This window comes from Phaethon aethereus, assembly GCF_964289735.1.
Source record: "Phaethon aethereus genome assembly, chromosome: 8".
Taxonomy (NCBI): Eukaryota; Metazoa; Chordata; class Aves; order Phaethontiformes; family Phaethontidae; genus Phaethon; species Phaethon aethereus.
Window position 1 is genome coordinate 28,866,796 of NC_138584.1, and position 19,820 is coordinate 28,886,615.

General features: G+C 39.5%; 1 protein-coding gene across 1 annotated transcript in view; it reads right to left on the reverse strand.

The window, feature by feature from the left end:
- The window catches only part of SLC1A7 (solute carrier family 1 member 7), a gene marked incomplete at both ends in the record, with an annotated part of 56,694 nt that overhangs the window by 7,969 nt on the left and 28,905 nt on the right, over nucleotides 1-19,820 (reverse strand). Inside the window, 5 exons of the mRNA XM_082002794.1 lie at nucleotides 1,692-1,886; nucleotides 10,405-10,638; nucleotides 12,207-12,306; nucleotides 15,047-15,266; nucleotides 16,166-16,208. Coding sequence (XP_081858920.1) covers nucleotides 1,692-1,886; nucleotides 10,405-10,638; nucleotides 12,207-12,306; nucleotides 15,047-15,266; nucleotides 16,166-16,208 — 792 coding nt within the window. The remainder of the gene's footprint in view (nucleotides 1-1,691; nucleotides 1,887-10,404; nucleotides 10,639-12,206; nucleotides 12,307-15,046; nucleotides 15,267-16,165; nucleotides 16,209-19,820) is intronic.

Sequence of the window (19,820 nt, forward strand, 5' to 3'; positions counted from 1 at the left end):
TTACTCTCTTTTTCTGCCACATGTAGGTTGCATAATCACATTGATATAAACTGTCAACCTGGATTTTACAAACTATGAGCAAAGTAGACTGATTATTTTTCTAAAATTTTTTCCCCTCTGGCAAAAATATCTGGTCACTCAGGAATATTTGAATTTTAAATCTTAATGTCCTAAAGTATCAAGATCTGGGGAAGGTTGGCCCATAAACACAGCTAGAATTTGGCTTCAGATATGCAAGGTACTGAATCCATGGTGATTTCCTATTTACTCCCTTCTTTTGTGAGTCTTTTTAGTTCTTTTCCTTTCCTGGATTTTTCCAAGCTTCATTTGTATTTTCCTTCTACTGTCTTTACTTCTGTCTGCTCCTTGTTTACTAGTACTTAATATGGGGAGTGAAAATAGACAAAAAAGGGTCCTGCTAAGAGAAAATTACAACTTAACTTACCTTCTTTCCATATACTATCACCCTCCCTCTCCTTCATTTTTCAAATCACCATTCTCTACTTCAAGTTGTATGTAATGTCTGCCCATGCTCTGGACTATATTTTGGGACCACATTCTAAAAACATCTTCAAATTCAAAATTACCAAAGACTAATTTTTAGCACAGGGTTAGTCCAGTAATTTTCAGAGAGCGGGAGAGAGAGAGATAGCAAGAGCTCATATGGGCACAATTTATTTCTTCCGCTTCTAGTCTAACTAGATCTTGCCAGAAGCTCATTAGCAAACCTCAGCCGTCATCTGGGGTTAGTTTCAGGACTCTCTTCCTCTTGTCATGAAGGTTTTGAAATCCAGCAGAAGATGGGCAAGGCCCAGCTGTGTAAACGGGGCAGTGGTGAGGTCACGGGGTGGGTAGGTAAACGGATCTCAAATATGTTGCACAAAGCTCTGACTATGAAGAATGTTTTTCTAGTCATTTGTTCCCTGCTGGAAACCTGCAGGTTGCAGTCCCTGAGGCATTCTTTGGCAACCACTGGAGTTATTCTGGCAATAATTGTTCAGTTGCATCTTCTAGTCTTTTGGATCTATTACAGACCTTTCAGGGACTGAGTATGCAGCTATAGCAATCTCTACCCACTGAAAGCATGGTTGTTTATGAAGTTTTCTGCTTTAACAAGCAGCAGAGAAGACATTTAAAAGATATCTGAGTGATATGACATCTTCATGAAAACCTGCCCTGATAGTAGTATCTGTCCTCCTTTTCTGTTCCCCTACTCCTCCAAGGTTTGACAAAGAGCTTCCTAACACACACCATTCCCTGTTATCTGATATAGGACTTCTACTCTTGCATTTTTTAACCTTTTCCTCTCATGTAAAAATGCAAACCAGAGTTAACGTTTAAAACAATTCTGACATTTAAAATAGTGTTTTAAACACCAATAGTAATAGTAAAATATTCCAATCCTCGTAAATGATCAATGGGTTGTCTAAAAGTAAAAATTAGACCATTATCCTCAAACAGAAACATGTTTCTTCATGCCCACATGCTTCTATTGAATGATACCAGTTCAATTGCTCTTTGTACAGTTCCTGATCTCTGGATTACTTAAAAATAACCATCTTACAAGGAATGCATCATTTGATAATAGCAAAGATGAGTTTCATTATGAACATTGCTACATACAAGAATCGTAAGAGTGTCAGACTCAACAAGACAAGCAAATTGCAGCATGTGGAATTTGAGGTTTATACCTTATAGTAATAATCTGCCCAAAGTCCAGGTCATAGTTGTTTACTTGTGCAATAAAGATGGCAGCCACCGCCTCGTAGAGTGCCGTCCCATCCATGTTGATGGTGGCTCCCACAGGCAGCACAAACCTCGCAACCCTCCTGTCCACATGGTTATTCTCCAACAAGCACTTGAAAGTGATAGGCAGCGTGGCTGAGCTACAAAACAGTAGAGAGAAGCACACATTGAATCACTTTTATTTCTGGGGAATAGAACGAATTGTAGCAAACCTTCTACAGGCAGGGTATATTTTACACTAACAATGAGCACTGCTTCTCATTCCTTGGTCTGCACATGTAACTCACTTGGCCTGTAACTCACTCCTTTGCTTGAGGGGGATAATAATCCTTTAAAAAAAAGTCCGACTTGTGTTTTAATTGAGACAATTAATTAAATATTATCTGGTTGTAAGTTTCCCCCTTTTAAATAAGAGGCATGCATTTTTAAATAGTCACACACCTAAACATGTTTACCTTTATATTTTATCAGCCTTTTTGTAACATTCTGCCTTTTACCATATGATGTCACATTCACTAATATGTCATGAATAATTAAACTGCATTCAAATGAGTGAGGGGGTATTTTTTACGGCATGTCAATTTGGACAGAAAATAAGTAATACCACTGAAGAAAGTCTACAAATGGCAAAATATTTTCCTTGTTATGATACTCATTTTAATATACTGTTCAGTATCTGAGACTATTTAAATAGATACAAAATAGCAAATTCATTCAAAATTATTCCTAAGTTACCTTTTTAAAGATATAAGTAATTATAGGGGGAATGTTGGTATCATGATACTAAGGTCTTCAATGTTCTGTTTTCTTGTGATCTACATGCCCCAAGTCATGAAATATAGGTGTCTTTCCACCAGTTTGGGCAGTTCAGATTGCTCAGTTGTTGTCTGTCATGAGCTTGACATCAGCAATGTGGCTCTGATATCTAAATCTTATAATGACCATTATCTATTCTTAAAGGAAGACAACACATTTGATCTACAAATTCTGAGTCATTCCATATGACCTACAAAATCACAGAAAGATTCCAAAAACTCTGAAATCATAACCTCATAACCCTAAGTTTGCAGGAATGCATTAGCAAAATCTTCCCATGAGTAGCAGTTGTCATTTTGTATTTGTGCAAACTGTTGTTTGAGGAAAGTAACAGTGTTTGGAAAGGAAAAGTAGCTTCCTGCAATAGAAACATAAAAGGAACAAGACAAGTCTAGGAGAGGATGCTTTCATTACAGTATCTCTGTTTTCTCTAACCTTATAAAGTCTGGCTGGTGAATGATTTACTACAGACATGCAGTCACTGCCACAAAAATCTGGGCAAAAGTAATTCTCTAAGAATGCATATAAACTGAAAGGGCAAGGAAGCAATAAAAATCTGATTACCTCTGGTAACTGGGTTATAGTCAACTTTTTCATTCCAGTAGTCCTAATATTTAATCAATATTTACTTTGAAAAACAAACACAGCAAAGCATAACCCACCCAGACTACATGTTAGATGTCATTTCTCTCTTGGGCATGCCTATCATTTTTTACACATTCATCTGTGAATGACTGACATTCTCTATGTCTTGTTCACCACAAGATGTTCATGAAATGAAAGGGTGAGGCTGGGGCTCAGAGATAATGTAGAACTGAAACCCCTGGTGTTGCTGTAACTAGGAGCAGACCAGCACAGTAATACTTCTAGATGTGCTTAACTATAGGCATGGCCAGGAAGCAATTATTAAACTTACTATTCATTATACCCCTTCTCTGCAGCTACTTCAGTTGTGGAGGGTTACTCATTTTTAAAGACAGTCTTTCCTCATCCATTTGGCTTTTCTGTAACAAAACCCTGTCTAATTCCATTGGGGAAAAAAGAGGAGAAAAAGGTAGTTTTACAAGTCCTCTTCCACCTTGCCCAGACTTTGACATAGCAGATGTTATCTCTCTCCCTCCTGTTCTGAGAGCAGACAGCTGAGCTGTGAAACCTCCAAATTGCAACTGGCTGACATCTGATTTGGCTAAGTGAAAAAGGTTGTGAAAAAGCAACCCCATAATATCAATGGCACAACCAGCAAGTTCTGTATCTATTTCCACTGTGGTAAACTGAATGTATGACATGACATTGTTTTTGCAAGAATTGTGCATTATCTCAGAGTCAGGTGCTTCTTTCATTTTAATTTTGTGCTGCTATGAGTAAAATTTCTAGGGAATGTAACTAGATGGTGGTTGTTTATTAAATATTGTCATAAAAATGAAAGTGGACAGGATGTAGGGCAATCATGATGAAAAACACTGTGCAAGACATTGAAAGGAAGAAAATTTCCAGGTCATAGATTCTAGTACTTTCCTAGCACAGGCAACTATTCCATAGTGTCTCACTCAAATTTATTACACCACTCACAGAGCCAGTAAATTGTCTGTCCTAACCATTCATATAGAAAGACTGTCCAGAACTTACTGTTCAGATGAGAAGTTTCATTTATGACCTAGATGTACTCTTTTCAATTTACACTAAATTTGCTTTTATGTGTCTTATGCATATGTCCTTGCACAAATCAGTCCAGCTGTTACAACACGTATTGTTAGAAAGCAGTTTTATCCCCTTTCAGCCTGGATTGAACCCATCAGACTTTTTAAAATCTTCTCTTACAAGATTGGTACTTTACATCCCTGGCTACCCTTTCGGCACCTGTTTCAATCTGAATGAACCTTTCATGAGTAGAGGTGACTAAAGTTATGTGGAGTATCCTGGGAGAGGTGGTCTTGTTTAATGATGGTTCTTTTGTACTTGTAATGTATCATCTGGCACGTATTAGAAAATGTGTGTCTTATTTAAGGTTTGGGCTGTTCGTGGCTTCTAAGTGGCAAAGAAAAAAATGTTCCTACTGTCATTTTTGAGTTCTATTCATATGTAATTTCAATGGCTGAAGAAAAAAAATGTTCCCAAATAAATACTTTATTATGTCTTTCCAGTTAAATTAGGTGAAATTTGTTTTCTTGAAAGCTGCTTTATCTAGTGTTAAACAGTGGAGCAGTAACATGAAAGCCTGACATGTAACATTTATTTAGAGGAAAAAATACTCTAAAACACTGATCTTAATCTATTAAGTCTTTTAAAAACTTTCCTAAAGCTTCCAGCTAAGAGGAGAGGTATCTTCTCCCAGCACTAACTCTAATAATTAAAAATACATTTTAGAGTCTTATCTCAATTTTGTTTGGGATAAAATGCTGCAGCTGCAGACACTAAGCATAAGCTAATGCTGGATCAGGCCAAGCTCTTACTAGCGTGAGCCACAAAGACAGCTAGTCACTGTGGAAGAACAGCTGTTCAGCCTGCTCTGTTTATCTTATCATTCAAATGCATTTTGATATTTGCTCCAAAAATTCAACAAACTGATCTCATCTCCCTTTTGCTAAATCTGCCTTCAATTTACACTGTGCAATAGCCAAGATCTTAGTGTTTCATAAGCAGTAAAACACTTGAAAACTCAGGTTTTATAATTTTTCTTCAGAGAAGATGAAAATTTATTCTTTTGATGGGATGTACCACTGAGAAGATGCTGCTTTAATTCATTAATGATATGGAAAGATGACCTAGAAAAATAAAATTCCCTCATGCCATTGGAACAAGGAAAGCTAAAATCAAGAGGAATTTTGCCTGTAGGCCAAATACTGCTTTTTCAGTACAGTCAGAGGTGACAAGATCAGGGTCGATGTGGGAGGAAGAAAGCAGCAAGTGAGAAATCCATTGCCACATGGCCTGAACACCACAGAGCAGGGCAAGGTGGGCAATGACAGCACGTGCTGTTACATGCGTTACTGAAGTAGTAAAGAGGAACTGCATACATTGCTATGGGTGCCTCTTGCCAAAGCCAGCCCATACTGCGGAAAAGGTTTGGCTTCAGGGGCTGGCTGGCCAGTTGACTGGTGCAGGAACTTGGTGCTGGTCATAGGGATCGAGTTTATCGTGTCCTAAAGGATGCACCAAAGGAATAGGAGATCTCCTTCTCTGTCCCTGCCTCTCCAGTAATGTCTGTGCAAACTGAAATATTGCTGTGATTGGGATTTCTGGAAAAATAGAAGGGGACTGAGGATGGGGTGCAGAACCTTTCGCTATTTCGGGTTGAAATAATGTTCAGATTCAATAAAATCATTGCCATGAGATGGCTGTTTAGTGGCTTTCAGGTTCCCTTGTGTTACATTCTTGAGTTTTGTAGATGGTATTGTTTTTGATTCTTGCAGTTTGACTTTTAGCTTAAAAAGAAATCTTTCCACAGGTGCAGACTAGCTGGAATGAACATCAGGACACTGCTCTGTGGTTTTCTTTCCATCTTTAGATGTAGACAAGAAGTGACACAGAAACATCTGCAAGAAACACATCAGTATATTTAAAACCAACTCTTTGTTCTCCTCTAAGATGATCTGAAAATCCAATACCCACATTATGAGTGTTATATAATGCCCCTGTGGCAAGTATTATTTAACCAAATGCAGATGTGTTGACTGTCAGGAGAAGCAGCTCTCCTGTCCAGACCCAATTATTTGTGCATGTTCTTTTGGCAACAGCTCAGTTATGTGCAGTATCCATTCCTTTCAGTGTAATGAAGGTGAAAAGTTCAGCTATCTCTAGACAAGGCACTGCTATTTGAGCAGAAAAACATTAAAACCCGTGTTAGGCCTATGTTGGAGTTGCAAAATGTGCACACTGGTAAGAGGAGGCAAACAGAGCTAAATCCATCAAACATGTCCAAGCTCCAAATCCGTAAGTTCAGAGTCTTTCCTCAGGACTCACCTTAACTTTGGTGGTATGTTAGCTTCTGACAATAAAGGCACTAAATCTGGTAGCAAGTCCTGCTGGTGGTTCTTGACAGGCTCAGCTGCCAGCTGGTGCCAGAGCTCTGTTCCTAAACTACACCCTTTCTGGGTCTACAAATATGTAATTATTCCTTGCACAGTGGAAGGAGAGAGTGTTATCTCAAAGTACTTGATATCCCCAAGGTAGGGGCTGTCTCGTGGAAGTCTGAACCCAGGACAGTCAAAGACAGCACAGGGTTAAGTGAAAACTGAATTCCCCGTGTATTCCCCACTGTTGGTAGGCACTCTTGCAGCAGCTTGGGGTAAGGAATAGGGGCTGGAGAAAACCTCAAGTAAGGATTGGTTTACCTTGAAGAGGCTCAGCAGAGACACACCTCTCTCACCAGTTCTGTAGGTTGACATTTTTGCGTTACAGCTATGCCTGATGCCTGCCTATCTCTTCTTACCATGCTAGCTTTTGGGGCTCTTTGCTAGGAGCCCAACTCTCTCCATGATAAACTGAGTTCCAAGATGAACCATAGACATCCTGCATGGTTGAAAGTTGCCTAAAAGTTAAGCTTTGCAATGACAATCACTGTGATATGCAGGTCTTTGAAAAGAGCTAGCTCACATTTGCTGGAGTTCCTGCATATTCTTTCTTTATGCTTGTACAAGTAATCAAAAGAAGAAAAAAATCTAAAAATTCTCAAACCAAGCATTGAGCATTGTTGGACCTTCTCGAAGTACTAAGGTAACTTAAGCACTCGTGTAGATCTGTTTGTGTATTTTGGTTACTACATATCATGTCTGACTTTGTTTTATTACTATGGCATTGGAACATTTCTAACCTCAAAATATACCACAAGCAACCTGGGCTTGAATATATTATGAACCGCATGAGGGCACTTCATGGTTGTAAAGTGGTTTGGTACTCTCAAAGCTAAACACAGAGTAAGGAGATGAGATCCAATGAAGAAACAATGAACGCCTTGGTAGGAATGGGAGATAGCTATTCAAAAACAAACAAGCCCTGAAAATTTCTAGATCAGTAAAGGACTAGCAAATTGGCTATAAAATCAAAATACAATGCTGATGCAAAATAAAGAAAATGAAGAAAGGGAATTTGTTTTTTAAAATGGTGGAATGTGTGCTAATCTCTTAAGTCTTGATTAAACCTTACTTGATAAAGGGATCTGTACTGATGAAAAAGTTGGTTATTTTTGTTGCTTATTAGTAGAAGAGAAAAGGACAGACTCTTCTATAGATTCTAGAGGTAAAAAGAGGAACAATTTTTTTCTTTTTTTTTCCCCTAAACAGACAAAAATTCAGATTAGATTTTTAAGAAAATTTCTCTTTTTCTATAAAAAGAGAATTAATGGAATGGCACAGTTGTAAAAAACTGAGTTGTCAGCAATAGAGTTCTTCAGAAACATATTCTTAGAGGAGCAAGGCAGATAGTCAAGTGTGTCAAATGGGAACCTGACAAGCCTTTTCCAACAGTAACATCTTTCGGTGCAAAATTAACATCTTACTTGAATCCAGGGATGTGATGACATCAAGATACAAACTTTTTATGTTCCAATAAAAAAGCTTGCCCTAATTATTTAAGCCTAATTAGAGTTTAAAATACCATCAAGCACACAATTTTTTCATGACTTTGTATTTCAGTGTGTTGCTTTTTATAGGTCAGTTTGGAGCAAACTGCTATATGTGAAAACACCTTGTAAAATGAAACGTAGTGAAAAGCCAGTACCTTCCAGCTGTATTGAAATAATCATTCCCTCCTTTCTTTTAATTCCTATACATTCCTTCTGCTCTGCTTACTCCTGCCCTAACCACTGTACATACATTCATGAGAGAAACAGCATTTGATCAAGCAGTGTATGATCATCCTGCCCCAAAATACCTTGTCAGACCTCACTAGAACTATAATGAGCCTAATCAGCCAAATGGGCTGGAATAAAAGTTTTAGGGTCTTTTCCCAAGTCTGGAACTGGTCTAGTACAATTTAAGTTTTTTCTTTTTCATTGTCCCTTCAGTAAAATAGAGATTATTTCTCTTTTAGTATTGATGGTAATTACTACATTGCAAAGTAATGTTTCATAACAAAAATAAGTCTTGGAGAAGATTATAGCAAAAATGAATGACATCAACTAATCCGAGTTCAGGGAAGTTACATTGTTACTTTTCCATGTATTTGTTTTCTAAGATAATTCGCAGAAGAGTTCCAGATTTCCACAAAACTCATAATTATTTATCACCGATGATGCCCTATGCAAAGCCATATGTGCTGATTACATAATGGCCCTTATTAGACTATTAAAAAAAAGTTATTTAAATCAATATTTGTTTGCTTCCTCAGAACTTTTTATCTATATGTCATTCCCGCCTTTTCCTTCCATAATCCCCCCAATTACAAATGCACTTTATTTCTAAGTGAGTCACTCCATTGTAGGAGAGATTACGTGAATTCCTCCTCAAGGAGCTTGGGAAATTATGGAGAAAAGTAAGATTAGAGACACAAGGGATAACAAGCTGGTACAGTGCTATTGCCTGAAAGCATATGTTAGTCATCAGAGCTCAACTTATTATAGAAATCATTATAAAATGGAAGAAGGAATTAGTATTTAAGTATAACTAGATGAAGTACTCCTCAGTCCTAGATGAAGTACTCCTCAATCATTATTGTTAATTAGAATAAATATTTTGGGGTTAATAAAACCTCTCCATTTTTCATTATGTTTCTTTGTAAATAGATGTTCCTAACTTATTGATTTTATACTAATTACTAATTTGAAGTCTAAATTAGGTAGATGAAGGTAGGTGTTTGTCACTAGCTGTCATCATTTCAAAATCTGGATAAGAATTTAATATTTTCTAGTCTCTGTGTAAAATAACAATAACAACTTTAAAAATCCAAAAGCAAAAATGAAATAAGAGAAAGGTATCTTTTCCTTTCGTTAGCCCTCTTCCTTTACAGCTGACAGTAGAAATAATAAATAAGATGTGCTGAAGAGACCTATTTAATTGGCATTTTCTGCTTGTACTGTGGCTTTTATTACTGCATAAAAAGCGGTAGGTATAGCTGCTCTTCAGAGTAATAAGCCTCCAGCCACAGATGCCATGAAACTGTGCTTTCATTATATTGGCTACACAGAAATGTTATTTTAGTTGTTGTTCTTGTCGCCACTCCATGCAAGTCCATTCCAGCCCTTTCAAGCGCTTCTCACACACCAGTTTGTCCATGTTGGGAGCCATTTTCATAGCCAATTCACAAGCTGTTTCCCATTTTCACTGTACCTTTGTTCAGCTATGGCTAAAACTCATTGTACATCCTCCCTAAAAAGGATGCAAAATATATTATTCCTTGAGCAGAACAGCTAAATACTTTCCCAGTGCTGGGCAATAGCTTGCAACCACAGTCTTTTCTTAATGTACCAAGAAACAAAGACTAAGATGAGTAGAAAGAGTAAAATGTTTCCATATGACTGAACTAGGAGGTTCTCCACTAATACCAAAAATGAAGTCTGGACAAACTGTGTGTCCCCTATATATATTAACTTTGTAAAAAGCACAGTGTTCGTTTTTATGGGAAAATACCCCTATTTCCTTTCTAGTCCTTTAAGAAAAAACATTTTTGTCCAATATTTTTTAAACTGAAAGAAAACAATGTGACAAACATTATGACAAATGGCTCCCACATAACATCCAAGTGTTGAGAGACACATCTTTTAAAATTATACCAGTGAATTTGACACAGGCCATTGTTCAGATACAAGTATATATGCTCCAGTACAGCTATAGTGTGCTGCCCCAAGAGAAAGCTGTAGTAAGGATCTTGCAAGTGTTTTGTTGCATCTGTCTAGAAACTATATAATACCTGGAGGACGTGGCCAGAGCAATCAGCAAGGCTTGAAGAATCCCTCTGATGAAGACAATGGGGTTCTTCTTAGTGATAAAGAAGTACATCATTGGCAGAATAAAGAGCCCGTGCACCACCAGGCCACAAACCACTGTAATGGCATAGAAACCCAGTTTCTTCCCAATGGCTGAAGGGTCATCCATTTCTAAGATTTTACCAGCTATTAGGAACACAATTCCAAATGGAAAATACCTGATCAAAAAGAAAGACAGTCGTTATTAGGAGATTGCTCACTTCCATCAAACAGTATGAGCTGGGAATCCTCTCAGCAGCAGTGCAGTAACAGCAGCCTGTCTGGAAGCAGCACAGCTGCATTCCATTGTTTCATCAAACTAAGGCCCTCTCTCTGACACTTGAGAAGCGTGCCCAAAGCAGTGGGCTAAGCAATCTTTTATGTGAGGCACTCCTCAGGACAGCTGAGGTGATGGTGCTCATCAGGAAAGACTTTGAAATGTTTTGGTTCAGAAGGCAACTCTGACTTTTTAGCTTAAGGCAGGTCATTTACCGAAAAGAGTGGAAATGAATCCTAAGCTCTGCTCATGTGTTTGTGCTTGTGTAACTGTTCATAGATTTTAGTTGGAAGCTGCTAAGTAAATGTTTATGTTGCCTTTGGAAGACATAGGAGAAACACCAACATGCATTAGACATGCTCTTGGACTGCCTGGGAGTTTGATTCAGGCCAGATAGATAGGCATAAAAATAGTTAGTTTCTGAAACCGCTCTGGACTGGATGTGGGATAGGTGCTTTATCAAAACTGTTGTGCTTCTGTGCATGGCTACACACAAAGCTATGGGTGCCAAAAGAGCTTAAGATTAAAAAAAAAAAAAAAAAATCTGGGCGCATCCAGCCATCTTCCACTTGCAACTGTGCCATCTCCATAGACTTGCCACTTCCCTCATCCTTCCAGAAATTAATACCCCCTTGGACCCATCTAACCAAATGATCATTCCCTGACCCAGCTTAGACCGGAAGAGGTAGCTGGAAACAAAGGCTGAGCGCTGGTGGTGGGAATGCCCCCACAATGGGCTGAGCCACATTGGTAGGGAAGATGCTAGGCTGATAGTTTTTGCTGTTGGCAGTCACCTACTGTTCTTCTGATCTTTGGGCCAGATGGGTTGGCATGTCTAGCTGGCTCCCAGTGTAATTTAGGACTGCTCTGAAGACCTTTCCTAAATGTCATGGCCTAGGATGGTTCATTGAGGGCTGTTTTGCTGACTTGGAGACATCCCGAGTGCCAAGCACTCTGGGTATATCATCTCCACTGTACTGTTCAGTGCAGAGATAGCCAAGCTAGCAGCGACCACACTAGCAACAGTACAGTCATCTCAGCACAAGAGCCCAGCCTTCTCCTGAGCAAGCTGAAGCCAAACTAGTATTTCTAGTTGAGCAGTGCTGTCAGGGATGGAAATACCAGCTTAAGCATCTCATCATGCTTCTCCCTTGTGTGGGCTGGATATATTATAATCCCTCTTGGCATGCCCAAGGATTGGCAGTGCCTCTAGTGCATACAGCACACACACAGAGCTATACCGTGTTTCGTTATTTGGGACTAATGCATAGGGTGCCTCTGTCAAAATTACAGTACAAGCCAGGGACAGGATGGGTGTATGTATCTTCCTTGCCCCACAAAGCTAAGGATCATTCACCCTCATTTATTTCCCTGGAAATAAATTTATGAGATTTCTATGCATCTTCTTCTGTTGAAATTTTCTTACTCTTTTAAAAAAATATTGATTTTCTTACTAAAACAGTTACTTACCAAACAGCAACTGCCACTATCTTCATGACAGATTCGTTTAAACACTGGCAAAAGCTGACCAAAGGAACACCACTGTTCCCCATTCTTCCCAACATTATACCTGCAAACAAAGGCATTCAGGTTCAATTTCTCAGGTGCCTTCACGCAAAGCCCCAGTGCTTTCCCTCCCTACTATAATTCAAAGTGAATTAAGTGGGAGATGACTGGCTGAATATAGATCTTTGTGCTGTATAAACAGACATGGTATGTGAAAATCTGACCTTACACAAACATGAGAGTGTGGGGGAGCCAGGCCACAGTCTTGTGCTTTGTCTCCATACAGGGTGCTCTCCCCTTGCAGTTCCCTGAGTTTCCCTGTGGAGGTACAAACTTCTGTGCTGTTGATTTAGCCACCCTGGTAGCAAGTGTGTTTCCTTAACCATCTTTCATAGAGCTCTGAGAAGGATTTACCTGCTCTGAGGGATCCATGGAAGACAAATTGAAAAACATTTTTCTAGCAAAGGAAGCTGTCCTTGCCTGCAGTCTGCCTTACTGCTGTGCTCTGTTTACAACTGGGCAGCACCCATGAGACACTCCCAGGGCAAAGCCAGTTTTCGAGGTTTGTTCTGGTAATAGGGAGTTAGTAAGGGAGTCTCCATCTTATTTTTAGTAGTTATCTGTGTACATAATAACAACCAACCCTTATAATCAGTCAAGCTTTGCAAACTTGGGGGAGGTAAGGAAATGCAAATTCATGGGAAGAAAAGCCAAATTGATATACAAACTAACCAGCAAAGAAGAAAGAAAAGAAAGCCCCTTTATGTGTGCCCAGTGCTCAGAAAGGAAAGGAATACAGCTCTGGGATGTGTCATCTAAACATATATCCTCCAGACAGTGATAGTTTCCAATAATGCAAATAAATAGACATCATTTTACTATATTGTTAATTTTTTGCCATCACTCCCTGAAAGGTTTATAAGTGACCGAGTTAATTGCTCAAGGAAGCACTTAAAAAACTAGCTGCACCAAGTGAGACTACGTTTGAAGGGAGTGGCGTGGGAAAGCAGGGGGCTATGAGTGGGGTGCGTGCTGCCACTTGCTCTGGATATGCAGTGTCCTTGCTTTGAGCAGGAGCCTGGACTCTGTCCCTTGGAGCCCGCATCTGCACTGGTGAGCCACGTCTCGGGCAGCACCACTTCCAGGGCAATCCCCTCCTGAGGCGGGGAGGGAGGCTTTCAGCTGTCTTATCCAGGGATTTCACAATAACAGCACATTCAAGGTGTGAGTTTGCAAGCCTGTTAATATTCATCTAAGCTATAACATTTAGGTCAGAAAACAATACTCTTTCATTAAGCATGTTGCTCATCCTTGGTAATAGGACATTAAACATAGCTCAGCTGTTCTAGCCTGGTCGGTGGCAGTTTTACAAGAGTCTTATCTTCTAATTTTGTATAATGCCGAAAAGAAGAAATGCCTTCTTTTTCATTTTACAGCAATAACTGAAATTTGCTTTTTAAAACACTGTCCTACCTAAGCATGTGGCTATTGGTTGGCACAGACAGGGGAGCGGGCAGGACTGGGGCCTCCTGTCTGCAGCCCTGATGTACCAAGTTCCATTTCAGTGCAAACATTTTCCTTGTAATGAATGTGTGCTCCTCCAAGAAAAAAAGAACATACGTCTCAGTGCTTAGCCACTGTCATAATCTCTAACAGAAATTCCTGCACACTGTGTGAGAAGAGGTAGTACAGCTAGTCACAGCTGAGCTCAGCATCAAGACTTTTCATGTGTCTTGACCTCACACTCTGCTTGTCAAATGCTGCCCATTTTAATGCATGTCTGGGAAAGAAGTCTAGTTGTTCATGCACAGGATTTATTCCTGGACTGATATTACTAAGCAATTGAGCTCCCACTTCGGGAACCTTAAAGAAGCTGTAGTAAGAACTCACACCCACCCTAATGCTGTTTTTCTATGCCAAAGTGGTGTAAAAAGACCTTTATGCAAATAAGACTCAGCCAAAAGTGAGCCAAAGTGTTACAAAGCTGTATACCTTTTTTTGCAAGAAATAAAAATTTTGGAAGGATGCTCTGTAATTCTACACTACGAATGTGGTAAAATGTGACTAAGAATGGGAAAGAACAACAGAGAGGGCAGATACGAGGGCTAAAGTAATTTTCTGCCTGGTGAGGGGAACTTTAGCCAAGGAGTTGGTCTGGAAGCCAGTTTTTCCTGGACTGCCAGCTGCAGGGGAAAAACATCAGGCCATGAGAGCAGGGGTGTCTCAGCCTGACGCCCCCTGAACCAAGAGCAGTGCAGGAAGTTCTTCGTTCCTGTAATACAACACCTGGAGCTCTGGGCATTAGAATTGTACTTAATTCTTGGGCTTTGGAAAGAAAGTCTGCTCTGGACTTGCTTATTTCAGAATTTCTTGAAACTTTGTCTGGGATTTTTGCTACTGTCCAGAGAGTGAAACAGAATATTAGCAGAGGGGCCATGGGTCTGACCTGGTATAATTCCTACCTGCTCTGAGCACACTGTATTAGTGTTTCTTAAGGTCAGGAAAAAATGGGTCATAAATAAAAGCTCAAAATAAACCAGAAAAAAATTAAAACAAAAAGAATGTAAGTAAGTGCATGCACAGAAAACAGAACTTCATGGAACAAAAGTAATCAAGGATACTGAAGGTGTATCTTTGAAAGGTTGGGAGAAGAGGTCTGTGAAAGTCTTGCCTTTTCCCTCCCAAAGTTGAGATAGAAGCAGTTCAAAAAGGTCAATCAAGAAACCAAACAATGCAATGCCTATCTTTTTCAATTTTTAAATGGATACTTGGATTATGACAAACCAAACATGTCTGAAACCTACCCATTGTGGCAGAGAATATCACAATGCCTAGCACATTCATGCCATCACTAGTGCCTGGTTCTGACTTGTAAATCACTTCAGGAGCGGGAGTAATATCCAAGGCAAAATTCTGGATATTGGATCCATTCTCATCCTGGATTCCATATATTATAATGCGTTGAGTGGTGCTTTCAGATGATGCTTTGTTAGATTTAATGATGGGAATACTCTTGGTGCGATACTGAAAGAACACAAAATATTTTTATTATAATATCTCAGCAGGAATTAATAGTTTAATGAGACTTCCTAAGTGCTCTGTTAAACAAGGCTGCATGTTAAAGGGACAAGCATGAAAAGAAGAATGACAGCTTCTGTCCCTATGCTGCTAAAATCTGTAAAAACAGCTGAATATTTAGAAAAGCATGACAAAATCAGTTTTCTATAATCACACCCTTGTGCAGCAAACACACCATCTCCTGATAGAGTTACTTTCCTGTAAGACATAATTAGGAATGACTCTCTAGAGCTTCTGAGTGTCCTTCTTTTTGTCTCACCAGAGGTAAGGTTCCCAGGAAATATTCCCCCAGGTGAAATAAATATAGCCATGCCTCTTGCTCACTCAGAACTTCTAGATGAGGTTTTCTGGCCAAATTCCAAACTGAGTAATTAGATTCTTCCTAAATACATTATTTTGTTGCTTTAATTGGACATGGTATTCTGTTTTTCCTTTGCGGAGTGTTACTGTGCACACTTAAAAAGATGCCAGCTACTCTGCGACTGCAGTCCTGTGTTAAAAGAAACCATGCTCTAGGCATGCTAGCATAAATTTTTTTGCTTTCCTACAGCATCTTTCTCAAGGTCCTCAAAGATCTGGCCTCAGGTGGAGGTGGAGCTGACACAGATGTGCATGTCTATGCTCTAGTCACACTGTGCATTTTATGCTTATTTGTTTCGCCTTTAGATACCAAGGCTGCTGAGGCTAATGGAAAGGGACTCATTCATTCCTAAGTGCCAAAGGTACTAACAGTATCTGAAGTAATAAGCAATCTCTGCAGCTGGATTCTGTTTTATGAAGATATATGTTTTATATGATGCTGGCTCATCTCTCTCATCAGTGGTACAAGGAATATAGCCACTTACCTGCTTGAATGTGGCCTCAACAAGATTGGCTGGAAACATGTTCCTAAAAATGAACAAATAAAAGAATAATTTCTATGGAACTGAAAACAATTTCTGTTTACTATGTCTTGAGTCTCCCATGATTAATCAGTTATTCACCCTCCTAGGGAGCAAGGGCTGGACGAGTGCAGAAGACCGCCACTTTCTCACACACATGCAATACAGCTCTACCTGACTGAGCAAGGCTCAACAGACAGACAATTCCTCAGAATTAAAGTTTTGGGACTTGCTTCTAAATACCTGGAGCGAGACCCAGGAGCTCTAGTTTCAGCTTCTGGCTCTGCCCCAGTCTCCATGTTGTAAATGGGGCAAAATAATTGCTATCAATCAGTCCCTTCCTGATCTGCTAACTGGGGAGAAGAATATTCCTTTATTGCATGTTTGGTCTTCCCTGCTTAGATAATGAGCTGTTCAAGACAGTGTCAGTGTTCAGAGAAGTATTCCTGAGATGCCTGGGTGCTGTAATCTAGTTTGGGACTTCTAAGGACTCCTGTGAGATAATTCATAAACTGTAGAACCTGATACACTTTCATCACTAAAATTGTAAGTGATGTAGACTTTGCAGTGGTTTGGTCAAGAACAGTTTGCTTTTCAAAAAGAGGATCTCATTCCTTATTAAAAGAACTGAGATAGAGCTGTACAGTCTCTGCTAAATTTTGTTTTAATATGGTTCTGAGTCTTCAGGAAAAGAGTCTGAAGTGAGGCCAACAGCTTCATCTTTGCTCACAGCTCAGCTACAGAGCAAGACAATGACCCATACACTGTGAGATCTGCTGTGATTTTTAATTCCAACATTTTTAATTCCAAAAGGGAGTCTTGCTGTCATCTTTTCTGACTTTCTGTGTATCTCAGTCCATAACATTTCACCCAATAATACCTGGAGCTAGTTTATAACTTCAGTTTGAATTAGATTACTCCTTTGCAGAAAGACATGCAATCCTAATTTGAAATGGAGAGCACACCCTCTACAGGCTTCAAAGAAGAATCATAGTATAATTGGGCAAAAAAGCTAAAAAGTCATATATTTCCATGCAGCATTTGGGGATCAAGATTTGTGTGATGATTCTAATAGGACCATTTTCATAACCAATTTATTTTCAGCCCAAAGCTTCTAAGCTAGAGGCAGAAGACAGTGACAGCCTATGACACAATTATATGCTTTCATATACATAAATTTATGCAAGGAGAAACTCCTGAATTCTCTAACAAAAAGACTTTTTATTCAAAGTCCCGCTCAAGCCCCAAGACAGGACAACACCTAAGTATATGTGAAAAACCCATTCTTATTCCAAAGACAATTGCTGTATATATGGACAGTTAAATGCATACTGAACTGAGACATTTTCCGGACACACTCTTCTCGTTGCAGCAGCTAATGGAGTCGCAGCAAAAGCATGCTGTGCAGCACTCGCTTAGAAAAAACAATTTCATTGTTATTTTAAGTGATCATAATGTGACATTACGGTTGCACTTAAAATTATGAGGTAGAATGTTTCAGTAGCATCAGCCACTCAGGACAATTGCCAAAAAGATAATTAATTATCCTTTTCAGGGTAAAGCAGAGGGAGAAGAATTTTAATGAAAGGGTAGTAGTACTGGTTAATGATTGAAACAGAAGATTGAAAATAAGGGGGTTGTTTTGACCTGCTGTGTGAGAACAGACAAGCCACATAAAGGCATCATAGGTCATTTTGGTAAGGCTGTTGCTTTAGGGCAAACTAGTGTTACACAGCCAATTTACTACCACGCAAGATACGAGGTTGATGTGCAGCACTTTAGTTACTTTTCTTTAACTTCCTGGCCCTTCCTCACCTCAGTGCAGGCAAGACAGTTCAGATTACCTACCCCTTGCAGCCTGATCTGCTACCTGGTATTCCTGTGGGATAACAGCATACACTAGCTGTGCTCTACACTGTGACATCTCCTTCCATTTTACCAATCCTGCTTAAGAGCTCTAGGTGTGATGATGGATGTGCACTACGGGGGTGTTACAGCAGAGAGCAGCAGCTTTGGCCATATAGAATCATAGACTCTAGAATGGTTTGGGTTGGAAAATCATCTAGTCCATCTCTCCGTATAAGGTTATAACCAAATCATAGCAAGGTTTGGTTAAATTAATGCAGTCCCTTTGTACACACTCATTTAATTGGAGTGATTTAGCTTAAGACACTTAAGACACTGTGTAGTGATGTGCTTAGCCATGAACACACTCACTACACCATTGTAAGCAGTGCTGTACATCTGAGTGCTGTGCTGCTGTCAACAGAGCTTTCGCCGTGGTAACAACAGCACAAAGCACTGGGTTATCTCTGCAAATCATCCATAAAGCTGATGATTCCCTGGTTCAAATGTCAAATCTGTAGCCAAAGCAAGACACAGACAACAGCCAGCTGTGCATCGCTTTCCTATCAGATGCAGACACAACCTTCTGCCTAAGCCCTTGGCTGACACAGGGGACAAACCAAATAACAGCTGAATGGAGCTGGACCTGGGAAGATGGAAAGGATGTTTATAGGAGGGGGAAGCACTAGAAAGAAAAGACGGTTACTGCATTATTATGCCTCGTAAGGGAATTCTGATTCCAGATGGTTAAAAGCTTCATTAGTATTAAATTGTCTTTGTTTTGTGATTTGAGATAATCAGATGAAAGTTGCTACAGGAGTGCACAGTGGTAGTGTGGTGATTGTGCTCTGACCTGCTGTGTGAATGTGAATTATTCTGAAAGTATACATCCACATTGGGGATTCCTGCACAGCTCTGAATATGAATGTCACGTGTGAGCCATATCTTTACAAAGAAATATGAATTTAATTGCTGATATTTTCCACTTTCTCCCTTAGTTTTATAGTCCTAATTAGTAGAATTAAGAACAAATTAAGACTGCTCAAGAAAGGAAATATCATATGGTTAGTAGCTAGATTAAATGTTAGACAAATTTGTGGAGGATTAAAGCATTTTGTTTCTTTATCACTCTTTATCCCACAGGAATTACAACTACCCACTTAATACTGGATGCTGGAATTCTCCCAGTATTTTTTAATATATTATGCACTGTGATCCAGTCTTTGAGACTAGTCTTACCAAAATTACACAATTTATCTAGTGAAGGGCTGACCTGAATGTGTTTGCCAGAGCTTTGGCTTATTTTTTACTTTAAGCTGGTTTACTTGGATTGAAAAAATCCAGTATTAGCCAAAATTTAGTTTTGTTAATTAAAAACATTCAAGAGAGCAATTGATGCATGAGAACTCTAAAGGACTGAAAACAAATAATGAGAAGAAAGTATCAAACTGTCACCTAGAGCTGGGAGATGACTGGGAGTGTTTGTGGTTCAGTCATTCCTCTTCAGAAACACTTGAGAAATTCTTGCTTTAGGGGTATATTTAGTTGCATGTTAATGTTTCCAGCCATGAGCTGGATGTTTGGCAAGGATCTCCTGGGAATGTTTCAGAACAAGAGACTGAGCTGAGGCTGGTAGGGAGGGATTTGACTTTTTACCATGGAACTGGGATAAGGAGGGCTAGTGGGATCCTCACCACTGCTAGCCAGCCTGGCTGCCTTGGGGCAGCCCTTCTGTGGGTCTCTCACCCACCAAACTTGAGCACTGGGGTGAGAC